The following is a 13,548-nucleotide window of genomic DNA, read 5'->3' on the forward strand; positions in this document are numbered from 1 at the left end:
TTAAATGGGTTGCAGCAGTGGGGGAGGGGAACTGGCCGGAGCTGGCATTGTCCAGTTTGAACTGAGCACCGGAAGTGAAGGGGCAGGGCCAGGGCCGTGCACTGAGCCCCGGGCCATTGTCCATCTCCGACCAGGGCAATAGCCACCCCCCTGGCCAACCCGCTTTATCTCCTACAAGCGGAGGCTGCTTCTTAAAACCAGGAGAGCCCCAACTCTAGTTTTCCCACCAACCCCACGGTGGGGAGGGAGCACGCTTTAGGGTGGGACTGAAACGCGGATGGTCTGGGAACCTGAGTGTCCGGAGGCTGGAGGAAATGCCAGGACCCACGTACCCACCTAGTTCCTCTCCCGGAACTGCTAGGGAGAGGATGGGGATCGGGGGAGCATGCGGGCCGCTGGTGGAGAGAGGAACACGCTTCCAGCCTCTTTGGGTTCCTCCTGCTCTGTCAGAAAGCTCCACGTGGGGTCAACTTTAGACACAGATTTGGAAGGAAAGAAGCAAGGATTCTTTACACAGAATCAATTAGGAGCGCTCTGAGACACTCAGAAAAACTCAGTCGGTAACTCAGGGAAGCAGAGACACTCAGAGACGAACAGACTTTGAGAGGCAGCGCCTGGTCTGGACTGGAGATCAGTCCTTCGGGGTCTCCAGCCTCCCGCCCGCCTCCTCCCTCCCCCCCCGCCCGCCCCCCGGCTTCCCCATCCCAGGCTTCCTCGTATCGTGAACTCCAGGTCTATCTAAGCACACGGGGGTGGGGGGTGAGAGCGGGTCAGCGCCGAGCAGCCGGGTCAGCTCCGAGGCCCGAAGGGGAAGGGAGGGGGAGGGGCGCTGGAGGGCTGGGGGAGGGGGAGGGCTCATCCATTTCTCCCTTGACAGGTGGTTTGTGTCTCTGATTGGCCAGCGCTGCCAGGCTCACACCTCCCTCCCCCAACTCTCTGGAATGTATAATTATCTGCGCGGGGGGTGGGGGTGGTGTGTGAGTGTGTGTGGGAGCAGTCACATGGTTTTAAAACTACCCCCCCTCCACACACACACAGGCACACACACACACACACACACACACAGTACCCTCACCTGTATGCTGCTTTGGGGACCCCCACCCCAATGAGTCCTTAAAGTGAAGGATTTCAAATTCCGAGTACTCAATACTTCTAGGTCTGACGGCCCCTATTTCCAGATGTGTGTGGGGAGGGGGTGTCAAACCTCCAGGTTCTGAGAAGGGACACCCCAGAGGTGTCAGAGGACGCAGAGTGGGGGAGGGCAGGAGCTGGAGTCGGAGGGAGAGGGAGGGGAAAGACGAGGGAGGAGAGGGGAGGGGGCTGCCCGCGGGGGGTTGGGTCATTGTCTTTTAGAATTTGGGAGCCTTTGAAAAGCCGTGGGCCCTCCCACCGCTATTGTGCTGGGGAAGATGTAGCAGCCTCTTCTCAGAGCCTCCCCTTTGCCTCCGGACTTCTCTGGGGCCAGCAGCCGCCCGACCTGGGGCCCGGGCCGCGGGCCTAGCCGACTACCATGGGCTCCGTGTCAAACCAGCAGTTTGCAGGTTCGAGCTTGGTACTTACTGGGGACACCCTAGGCTGCTGGGGCGCCCAGCAACCACTTAAAAGGGAAGTGGGAAAGTGTCCTCCGGGCTGGCCGAAGGACCCCAAGTCTGGGCGGCCTCCTGCTTCAGGGGCCATCCCTGGAGCAAAGAACGCTGGTGTCCCCGAGGCGTGCACACAGGCTGCGGGGGCAGCGGGAGAGAAGAGGAGGGGCCTGTCCGGCGGTCTGTCCCGGGCAACGTGTTGTGGGAAAAGGAGCAAAACTTTCGGGGCACCGCTGGCCTCCGTGTAAGCTTGGGGAGCGCGGGAGGCAGCCGGGACAGGTCTTTAACCGCCGGCTGCTTGGTAGCTGCAGCCTCCGGGGTGTGCACCCACGGGCTGGACCGTCCGGGGTCCCAGCCGGGACTCTGAGGGGGTCCTCCAACTCCGTGGCCCCCCAGCTGAGCGCCCTCCCCGTTTCCAGGTGGCTGCGCCAAGGCGCCGGAGGAGGCGCGGGAGGACGCGGCCCGGGCGGCGGAGGAGCCGCAGCTGCTGCACGGAGCCGGCATCTGTAAGTGGTTCAACGTGCGCATGGGGTTCGGCTTCCTGTCCATGACCGCCCGCGCGGGGGTCGCGCTCGACCCACCCGTGGATGTCTTTGTGCACCAGGTGAGACCGGTTCTGGTAACTTTAGCGGGAAGGGGATGTGGGCGCGCATATTCAGGGGTGGGCGGCCACGCGGGGCCACTGGGTTGAGGGAGATCCAGGGCCCTCATTGTGCGTCCGGGTCTGTGCGGTAGAGCCCCGGACCTGAGTCCTGGTAACTCCTACAGGACGAGAGCGAGCGGCCGAGCCCATTATCAGCACCTCCCACCCCCTTCCGGGAACCCTTCTGGCTCACCACGTGTTTGTTACCTCTTTCCCCTGGGAAGGAGGCAGGGGCAAGGAGGTGACCCCATGTGGCAGAAACTAAGGTTGTATTGTGCCTGCCGGTGGGGGGAGGGCGAGCAGGCCGGCCAAGGAAGCACATGCCCGGCCATAGCGGGGCCCTCAGCGCCCAGCGCTTTTCACTAACTTGTGAGTGGAGCTCCCCGCGGGGAGAGGGAGGGAAACCTCTCTGGGATCCAAGGGGGGGGTAAAGCTACGAAGTCCGTCCGATCTCCTAAAACTCAATCCCTGCGGCCTAGGTGGGTTTGTCAGATCCTTAAAGGGTCTATTTGGGAGCTTGAAAGCTTCTCCAACGACCAGTCTCAGGCATACAGTTCACCAAGCGGGCTTTTTGCTGTCCAGTTCCTACCAGAAAGGGAAGCTTAAGGAGCCCAGGCCTTAGATTCCTGAGCCAGGCTGGGAGGGAGTTAGGTCGCAACCCCAAGTTCTCAGTTAAAGCAAAGCAGCACGGTGGGGGTGAAATTCAGGGTCGCAGGGCATGGGGTGGAGGGAGGCTAGCCGCTGGACCTATTCTCAGCTTGTCATTTATGGCCCCAGACAGCCATTCATGCTGTCCGAACATCTCCAGCCTCAAACAAGGAGCCAGGGACTTCAGGATTCCTCCTTCCTGGCCTCCCTCTCACCTCTTCCTAAATACCTTCCGGTGGTCCTGGGGCACCAGCTCCCCATAACATGGAGAGGAAGTTGCTGCCTGTGTCCCTTTCACTTTTGGAGGTTTAGGGTTGGGCCTGAGAAAAAGAAATTTGCTAACCCCAGGCCAAGTAGGTTGGCACCGAGGCCGGGCAGGGAGGGGTTACTTGGGGAAGGTTGGCTTTAGGAGCCATGGGGGAGGGGGAAGGAGGATGTGGGGATTAAGGGTTGGAGCCTGAGGGATGGTATTCTGGAGGGGGAGGGGTGGAGAAGGGAGATGCTGGATGGACTGGTTGGAAGTCCTCATGGAGGATGTAGACTGAGGGCAACAAGGGAGATAGAAGATGCAAGGAGTTGGGGACCTGCCAGTTAATGCTGGTGACTTGGGGTCACTGGACTGCTTGAACATCACTAGACAACTAGTTCTAGTTAGTGATATGGCCACCTTTCCTGTCTCATTTACATATGTGTTTGATAACCACAGGAAGTAATTGTGGGAGAAAGAAGGGAATTGGCCTCTTCAGATCTATTAAATCACTTTATTACAGGAACCAGCTTTGAATGGCCCTCCTCAGCAGGGTGCCTGCCCCCCCACTGCCATTTATCGGATCACAAAGAGATTATAATCCTTCCTGGTCTGGAGATGGACTAGACAGCTGCCCCAACTTTGGGAGTCTTGGAGGAAGAGTCAGAACCAACATTTTCTTGCTTTCATTCCTAAGGCTGCTAAATAGGGAGGGGTTTAGGGAAATATAATGCCATCAAGAAACTTTCCTCTACCCTCAAGGTTCTTTTGGCTGGTCCAATCCAGTAGACATTAGACAGATTAGTAAGAGAGAATAACTGAATTTAATATATATGTTTGGGAACCCCACATATAGGAGAGTCAGAGACCCCACATGCACATTATAAAAATATAAAGGGAACATGGGTGTGTAAGACATTCTGAGCTAGGGATGAGGTACGGTGCCCTGGGGGCTTCAAGGGTTATTGCAGTACAATAAGAGCAGATGTTTAGTAAATAGAAGTTTGTCCTGCTCTGTAGATAGGTCAATGAGGTCATCTCTGATAAACTCTTACTATGGGCAAGGCCCCTAATCCAAGTTCTTATAGGTAGGGGCAGAAGTCTCTCTTGAAAACAATCCACATACCACAGAGGCACATCTTGGTGTGACTAGTTCTGAACTCCCACAGTGATAATCAAAGCCCGTGGAAGATTTTCCTGAGCAAATGGATCTATGCCTCAAGGCACTTAACCTTAGGATCGAAAGCAACTGGGAATATTAGATGGCATAGAGCAGGAACCTTCAGGTTTGGGGAGTGGAGCCCACACCATCCGTTTCAGATGAGTTAGCCAGGAGATGATCTGGACTTCAGAGTTTTGGAAGAACATTCCACAGTTGAATAAGTTATCTGGAGGGAGTTGAGCTGGGAAAAGGAATCAAGAATTTATGACCAACAGTCATGGGACAGTGACTGAGCCTTACTTGATAGGTCTTGATAGCACACTGCCTGGGCTTGAATTAATCCTCAAACCCTATCGTAGCAGTAAGTTAGACTAGTGATTTCAGTCCCTGCACTTGAGAAATTTGAATTATTTTTTTTGGAAATCTAGTATAGAGGAATTAAGTCGTTGTAGGATGATCCCTAAATATTGTCCTGAGGGAGGAAAGTGGAAGAAGGGTAAGACATTTCTCTTTAAGAAGTAAACCACCCCTTCTTTGGCTGCTGCTGCTGGGCACCCTGGAGTTGGGGTGCAGGTGGTGAGAAGGATATAATTGTTCTAAGGAAACATCTGCCAGGGGAGGTGGTCTGGGAGCCCTTTTTTAAGGAGAGAGGAAGGGGGAAAAGCAATTTAACATTTTCTTTTCCCTTTCCAAGTGGGCCTATTTAGTGCCTAACCTCTACTCTTCTTATGCTCCCTCTCACTTTATGCCCCCCAGGTATGAATGAGTGAGAAACAAAATCAGCCTTAGCCTTTAAAAAAATGAAGCAGAGATTTCTCATCAGCCCTAGATATTTGGATCTGGAATTCTGCCTCCTGCACATGCCCCAACTGGGGATCGAACCCACCACCTTTTGGTGTATGGGATGATGCTCCAACCAACTGAGCCACACCGACCAGGGCCCAAATATTTAAGAAGTAGCTTTCTGGCTAAAGGGCTCTATTAGAAGACTTGAAGGCAAAAGAAGAGCCCTAATTTGACCTAGGGACTGAGTTTAGGTTGGGGGTGGGGGGTAGTGTGTGTGTAAAGAGACCTTTCACCTGGTTTATAACATTTCTGGTGCCTCTGATTACTCACCTCATATCTAGGTCAGTGATGTTCTTGTCTTACCCCCTCGCCTAACCTGTAAGCTCTTCAAAGAGAGGGACCAGCTAGCTGTCTAGTTCACAGTTGGTAAGCAGAAGGAATGAATGCGAAGAAGCATGGGACTCCTGAGGAATCTGATACACAAACAGTTTGGGGGCCTTGTCAGCAGAAGTCTTCCTCAGGAGCAAAAGACTGGAAATGGGGAGGGAATGTTAACTGTTGGCTGCTCTCTGGTCATTCGTTAGTTATTTCCATCTTAATAGGGTAAAACATTTAAAAAAAATGAATCACTTTGACTTTCAAGGAAGTTGGTAGAGAAGTACCTGGGTTACTTGGATCCTTTTCTTTCTGAGGAGACATGCTTACTACACAATGTCCCCAATAAAGGCTGAACCACCATCCTGAGCAAAGCTTCCACTCTGACAAATTTAGAACTTGTATTTGGTGACATTACTACTTGCCCTGTATGTCATTTTCAGTGACTTTCTCCAGGGCAGATAGATTCTGGAACATTCTTAATCAAAGCATAACACCATCCTTCTGGAATTCCCATCCTTCTGGGTTAAATTTGGGGGTGGGGTGGAGGGAAAACCTCTACCCCTCCTTCCTGCAGGCATGAACGGTAATTGCTTAATTACTATGTGTTAAGTCTTGGGAGGTCAAAGAAGGTGGTGGAGGAGGAAGAGAAAACTTTAAAGAATAGTACATAATTAATACAGACTAATTTTAAATCATCTCAGCGTGGAGTTAATGTAATTTAGATAGGAATCCGAAATCCAAGTTAATGGCTTTTGTAAATGGCACAGGAGCAGGGTTACTGGCTTAAAACTCCAAGATCTCTCTTCCGTGCTCTGAGTGGGAGGGTGGAGGCAGGGTGAGGAGTAAGCACCTGCCTAATCAGGACTCAACCCTGCACAGGTCCTCATCTGAGTTCAGTCTCCTTGAAACTCCCTTTTCCTGAGGACAGAAGAGATGTGCACCCAAAGTCGCTGGGAAGAGAAATCTAGGCGAACACTTACGTTCACAGGCAACTCCTTCCTGCTGCTGGTCTCCCTCTGGCTGCCTTTGTACCAATGGGCTGATGAGCAGCACCATCTGGTGGAGAACTCCAGGCAGGAGCTGTGGTCCTGGCTACTATGTCTGAGCAGAAGTGATGTGTGTGTGTGTGGTGGTGGTCGTCGGGGGGCGGGGGGGGGTTCTGGACACATCTTTTCTCATCCTCCCTAACAAATAAACTAGAGAACCAGTTGGTTTGTTCTAGCCCCACCAAACCCTCTACTTTCAGAAATGAAGCTCAGGGCCAATTCTGAGAACACCACAGGACTGAGTCATAAAATTAATTCACCTGCTTTTTACTTACTTATTTATTTATTTATTTGTTTGTTTGTTTTTAATATTTTTATTGATTTCAGAGAGGAAGGGATAGGGAGAGAGATAGAAACATCAACAATGAGAATCATTGATCGGCTGCCTCCTGCACGCCCCGTACTGGGGATCGAGCCCGCAACCCAGGCATATGCCCTGACTGGGAATCAAACCTGGGACCCTTCAGTCCGTAGGCCGATGCTCTAGCCACTGAGCCAAACCAGCCAGGGCGCTTTATACTTTTTTAATGTTTTTTAAAATATATTCTTACTTATTGATTTCAGAGAGGAAGGGAGAAGGAGAGATAGAAACATTAAGGATGAGAGAGTCCTTGATCAACTGCCTCCTGCATGCCCCCCACTGGGGACTGAGCCCAAAATACTGACCAGGAATCAAAACTGTGACCTCCTGGTTCGTTGGTTGATGCTCAACCACTGAGCCACACCGGTCGGGCTGCTTTTTACTTTTTAAACCTGGCTATTAGAAAGTTTTAACATGTCTATGTGACTTGCATTATAGTGCATAGCACTAGTTCTAGAGTCAGGCTAGTTGCAGTCAGTCCAGCTGTGCCCCTCACTATGAATTTGGGCAAGGTGCTTAACCCCTCTGCCTTCATGATGTCAGCTGTTCAATGGGGGTCATAGTAAGGCCTACCTCACAGGCTCGGCATGAGTTACATGTGCTACAACATGTAAAGTGCTTAAAACACTGCTTAGTAGCCGTAACCGGTTTGGCTCAGTGGATAGAGCGTCGGCCTGCGAACTGAAAGGTTCCAGGTTCGATTCCGTTCAAGGGCATGTACCTTGGATGCGGGCACATCTCCAGTAGGGAGTGTGCAGGAGGCAGCTGATCGATGTTTCTCTCTCATGGATGTTTCTAACTCTATCTCTCTTCCTTCCTCTCTGTAAAAAATCAATAAAATATATTTAAAAAAACACTGCTTAGTAAATATTAGTAATTTTGGATAGTAGAACTTCGTGTATTACACAAATGTGTGTGTGCACTGCTGGGCACCTAGATAGTCTTGAGCTGGAATATGCCGTGGGTGTTACAGAAAAGCTGGGAACCCCAGCTTTGATTCCTGTGATCAAAGCTAGTATCCTGAAATCCTGACTCTGCCACTGAGGTAGAAAGGAGTGGCGTGCCCTAGCTGGTTTGGCTCAGTGGATAGTGTGTCAGCCTCAGACTGAAGGGTCCTGGGTTCGATTCCGGTCCAAGGGCACGTGGCTTGGCTAGCAGGCTCAATGCCCCACAGGATTCCCCAGTGTGCGGCGTGCAGGAGGCAGCGATCAATGATTCTCTCTCATCATTGATGTTTCTATCTCTCCCTCCCTCTCCCTTCCTCTCTGAAATCAATTTAAAAAAACCATTTTTTTTTTAATTTAAAAAATTAATAAAAGTAAGAAAGGAGTGGTGTGACAAAAAGAGGGCTTTGTTAGAGCTGGTAGGAACCTCGTTAAATTGGGAAAGGAAGATTGGAGATCTGCCTCCCCCATCACTTTTAAAATAATTTATCTGAATAAGTAACTCTAATTGTGGTTCCTGTGTAAAGGATTTGACTGAAGGCACTGAATGGGAGGGGAAGGGAGAAGAGGGAAGAGAAGGGAGTCAGATCCTGTTTATTTCCATCCCTGGAAGTGGGTGGCAGGTTGGAGAGAAGGAAAGATGGCTGCCGGTGGTGACTGGCAGACCCAGCAAGCTTGCCTGGGGAAGATAGGTATCTCTACATGCATTTCTCACACAGTGACCATAACCCCTACATGAAGGAGGAAGGAAGGAACGATGAATGTAGTGGGTGGGGCTCGTGGGGGTCGGGGTGGGGGTGATGTGTGGAATCTGCAGCCTCTGGAACTCCAGGAATCTGACCATCAGAACCAACCAGTGTCAACTCTTTGTTTCCTGGGGCTGGGCTCTATTGGGGGAGCTCCAGCCTTACCCCTCCCCCCAAGCCTTTTCTTTTTTTTTTGGAGGGGTTGGGGAGAGGGGCAGGCCCTGCTTTGTGTGTGGTTGGGGGCGGGGAGGGGGTGGTGGCAAGAATTTCTGGCTCCTTTCTGATGCAGGCCCTGTGAGGCTGGCTCAGTGGGGCTGCATGCTGATTACCTATCTGATAAGAGAGGAATTCAAAGTATGTGTTTTAGGAAGGGGCAGAGGGGGCAGGGAGCCACCCCTAGAGACCTCCAGTCCAAGACCGGTTATGGTGAGGTGCCTGCAGGGTTTTTTTTGTTGTTGCTGTTGTTTTTAACTATTTCAAAGTCTTAAATAGACCTCAGAGCCTCCAGTGATGGAGTGGGTGACCCGAGAGAACCAGTCAATTTCATATAGTCCCCATTTATGTTACGTCCTTAAGCCTATGAGGCATAGATAAGGAGAGTTGTCCTCAGTAAATTGAGCTCAGAGGAGATAGTTTTCTGGATTTCCACTGCTAGTTAGTGATAAAAACCCAGAGTTAAAATTCCCAGTCTCTTGACACTCGGTTCCCACTGTTACCCTCCCCTGATCCAGTTTGAAGAGGTTGATAATTGCTACTCAGTGGAGATTTATGTGTTAAATAATTCTCATGCATAGAACCTCACAGCACTACCATCAAATTAGTATTTACTTCCATTTTGTAGGTTAGAAAGGAGGAAACAGGGCCTCAGACTCCAAACATGTTCTTAATCACGTATCTGCTGAATCACAGCCCGAGCTGGGGGTGTATATCTTAGGAGAAGCTGGTAATGCCTGGGCCAAGAACGCTCTTGGTTCAACTCCTCCAGTACCTCCTGATTCACTCTGGCTTGTCCCAGCTCAAAAGACAAGTCAAAGCTAACTTCAAATTCAGGGTAGTCACTGTGCAACGGTAGAGCCTTCTGGCAGATGCCGAGGATCTGAGGCCCAGAGGTGAATGGTTGACCACGGTCACTCTGCCAGATATTGGTAGAAGCAGCATTTCATGAACCAGGATGTGTCTGGGGCCTGAGCCTGTGCTCTTAATTTACTTCTAAATTACTTCAATGGAAGTTTCGTCTTAAGCCATATCATGTAGATTAAAACAAAAACGTGAGTAACTGATGACTGGGGATCTCATCTATCTAAAGAGCACGTTTCACCTGAGACCCAGTTTGAAATAGTCTACCCCCACCACCAACAGCATAAAACACGACTCTGTGTTCCCTCCAGCCCCAGGACAAGGTGCAGAGTGATTCCTTTTGCTTCTCTGAACCTTGCTTTCTATGATGATTACACCTTGTTGACATTTGTCAGTGTAAATGGAAGAAGGTGTAATGAAGTCCATTCTTGGGAAGGTCTGGGAGGGATGTCACCTCCAGTAATGTGTTGTTGTTATGCAGTAAGTGGCACGGTGGAATGGGCTGTGAGCTTCAAATAGGAGCCCTAGGTTCTTCTGACACCGGGTGTTGCAACTAGCTGTGCGAATAACTCCCACTTTCTTTCTTTTTTTTTTGAAGGCTGCTAGGTTCTTTGCAAGTGTCAATATTTTTAAATTCAGTATCTTAATGGGATTGCTCCATACGTTATTCTAAATCAATTTTCCTTTAAAAATATTTGGTCATTTTTCCAAGTCAAATAATTAAAATCTACTTCTTGTTCATTAATGCAAAAATGTGTGAGGCATTATTTATGTGCAAAATGCAGCAGTGGACAAGACAGGGACTCGACATTCTTTTAAATGGCTGCATGGTTGGGAAGGGAGTAAAAAGAAAGGAAGAGAAACATCATTTGGTTGCCTCCTGCATGCCCCTACCCCCCCCTCCCGCCCCAGGGCTGGGGATCAAACCTGTAGCCCAGGTGCTCGCTGTTGACCTTGACCACCTTGACCAGGAATCAAGCCCACCACTCTTCAGTACTGACATTCTAACCACTGAGCACACCGGCCAGGGTGTTGTGTTTTTCAAACCAATTAAATTGTCATGCTGTCCTTCAAATTGCCTAGTTATATTTTGTTCTGTGGGGTTTTTTTCTTTCTGATTTTTAGTAGCTTTTTGTAGTTTTATCTGTCTAATTATCTGTCTTGATTTTATAGTTTTGGTCCCTTTTTTTAGCATTTAGATATATAAGTTCTGGAATGTATTTTGAATGCATATGATATAAAGGGTAGAATTCTGGCTTCATTTCCAAATAGAGAGCTAATGTTCTCAACAGTATTATTAAATTGTTTTTCTCATCTATTGATTTCCCCACATATGCTTGGTTCTCCTAGTGGTCTTTCCTTTATAATCTTCTGATCCATCTGTTTGGGTCATACTGTCTTTTTCTTTCAACTTTTAGTTATTTGATATAATTTCAAACTTGGAAAGAGGTTGCAAGAATACTAAAATTTTCATATAAGCTTTATTTTATGGTTTTTATATTTGTTGATTTCTTAAATGCTATGTTTAAATTTTTTTCCTTCTATTTTACTTAGAAATTAAAATGAGAATAGCCGTATGAAATGTAATGGCATCTGTTTATATAACAATTGTTCTTTGTTGATGTTATGTAGATTTCTTGTTCTTAATTGTGTTGACTCTCTTTCTTTACTGATAAAATGGGAGTGTTATCACACTGGTTCCTGCATTAGTAGGGATTACATGTATATTACTGTTGAGGGTGTGTGTAATGATGGAGACTAACATTAAAATTTACCGTGTTCCCCTTCCGCAGAGTAAACTGCACATGGAGGGCTTCCGGAGCCTGAAGGAGGGTGAGGCAGTGGAGTTCACCTTTAAGAAGTCCGCCAAGGGCCTGGAATCTATCCGAGTCACTGGCCCTGGTGGGGTATTCTGTATTGGGAGTGAGAGGCGGCCAAAAGGGAAGAACATGCAGAAGCGCAGATCAAAGGGAGACAGGTATGGATTGGATGGTGGCTTGTGCGGACTGGTAGAGACATGCTAAGGATGGGGAGAGCTCTCTCGATCTTGTCTCATCTCTTGGGCCAGGTTGCTATCAACCCATAAACCAGGGTCCCGGTGTGACCCAGTTAGGGAACATGCCTGGGTTTTGAGCTCAATCCCCAGTGGGGGGCGTGCAGGAGGCAGCTGATCCATGGTTCTCTTTTATCATGGGTGTTTCTATTTATCTCTGCCTTTCCCTTCCTCTCTGAATCAATAAAAATCTACTTTTAAAAATAAAATGAAGCCTATCTAGATGGTTGGGGTAGCTGCTATAGATGTGGAAGATGAGAAGAGAGTAGTATGTGAGGAGTGCATTTGAGAAGTAATTTTGCTCTGAGCTCTAGCCTCAATTACTAACTGGGAATAGTGATATTAGCCTCACATGATTATTTTAGAACTAAAGGAGACTGATATGAAAGTGAAAGTTGTGGGGACAAGAAGATGCATCTGTACTTGTTGCTTCTTCACCAGGTCTCCATTTGACTGGTCTCGTTCATCTTAGCTTTGTGCTCAAACAGATCATGTAATCTGACTCCTTAGTTTTTTTAAGGGTATGTTAGAGTCTTACCTATCACCCAAATTGCAGTGCTCAGTTGGGGTCTGTGGTTTCTATTCTTGGTATTTCAGTATTTTCAAGGTGACATGAATCTGAAGATCATCTAGACCAATGGTTCTCAACCTTCCTAATGCTGCGACCCTTTAATACAGTTCCTCATGTTGTGGTAACCCCCAATCATAAAATTATTGTCGTTGCTACTTCATAACTGTAATTTTGCTACTGTTATGAATCATAATGTAAATATCTGATATGCAGGATATATTTTCATTGTTACAAATTGAACATAATTAAAGCACAGTGATTAATCACAAAAACAATATGTAATTATATATGTGTTTTCCGATGGTCTTAGTTGACCCCCAAAGGAGTCGCGACCCACAGGTTGAGAACCGCTGATCTAAAAAATTACAGGTTTGGAAAGGATTTCAAGCTGGTTTGGCTCAGTGGATAGAACGTTGGCCTGCAGACTGAAGGGTCCCAGGTTCGATTCTGGTCAAGGGCATGTACCTCGGTTGTAGGCTCCTCCCCGGCCCAGGCCCTGGTCTGGGCACGTGCAGGAAGCAACCAATCGATGTGTTTCTCTTACATAAATATTTCTCTCTGTCTTTCCCTCCTCTCTCTCTTCATCTCTCTAAAAATCAATGGAAAAATATCCTCGTTGAGGATTATTTTTTTTAAAAAAGGTATCTAGTCATATTTCTCCTTCTAGAAGTGGAGAAATTGGTCTCCAAAAGGGAAGAGCCAAGTGTCCTCACTCAGAGAAAGGCTTCTGATCTCTTCTCACTCCTTTCTCAACTTTGCCATCCTGCTTTTTACCAGGTGCTACAACTGTGGAGGTCTAGACCATCACGCCAAGGAATGCAAGCTCCCACCCCAGCCCAAGAAGTGCCACTTCTGCCAAAGCATCAGCCACATGGTGGCCTCCTGTCCACTGAAGGCCCAGCAGGCCCCCAGCTCACAGGGAAAGCCAGCCTACTTTCGGGATGAAGAAGAAGAGATCCATAGCCCTGCCCTGCTCCCAGATGCCCAGAATTGAGCCACAGTGGGTGCCGGGGGCTATGTTTTTGTGATCAGAAAGTTTCAAGGAGCAGGCATCAATCTGCAGATCGGAGAAAGTGGGGACAGGGTGGGTGGGGGCAGCAGGCACTGCCGTGTATCTCTGGCCGGGTTCCACAGCATCACCCCCTCTTCCCTCTTGGCAGGGAGGAAGGGGTGAAGCAAAGGAACTCCAACCGCATTTGATCCAAACGCCTGTGAGGGCTTTGGGGGAACTCCCTCCCTACATGCTTTATTTGAGTCTCCACCCCCAGAATCTCCAGCTTTTGAAAGTGGCCTGGATAGGGAA

The 13,548-nt window shown here is 48.8% G+C and overlaps 1 protein-coding gene across 1 annotated transcript; it reads left to right on the forward strand.

The window, feature by feature from the left end:
- Positions 1-1,510: 1,510 nt before the first annotated feature.
- On the forward strand, positions 1,511-13,239 carry LIN28A (lin-28 homolog A). Its single transcript, XM_070403187.1, has 4 exons — positions 1,511-1,541; positions 2,003-2,187; positions 11,415-11,599; positions 13,023-13,239. Exons 1-4 carry the CDS (start codon positions 1,511-1,513, stop codon positions 13,237-13,239), a joined length of 618 nt encoding a protein of 205 aa, XP_070259288.1.
- Positions 13,240-13,548: the final 309 nt, after the last annotated feature.

This window comes from Myotis yumanensis, unplaced genomic scaffold (genome assembly GCF_028538775.1).
Source record: "Myotis yumanensis isolate MYYU_CA2020_CCGP unplaced genomic scaffold, mMyoYum1.0.hap1 SCAF_2, whole genome shotgun sequence".
NCBI classification, from domain to species: Eukaryota; Metazoa; Chordata; class Mammalia; order Chiroptera; family Vespertilionidae; genus Myotis; species Myotis yumanensis.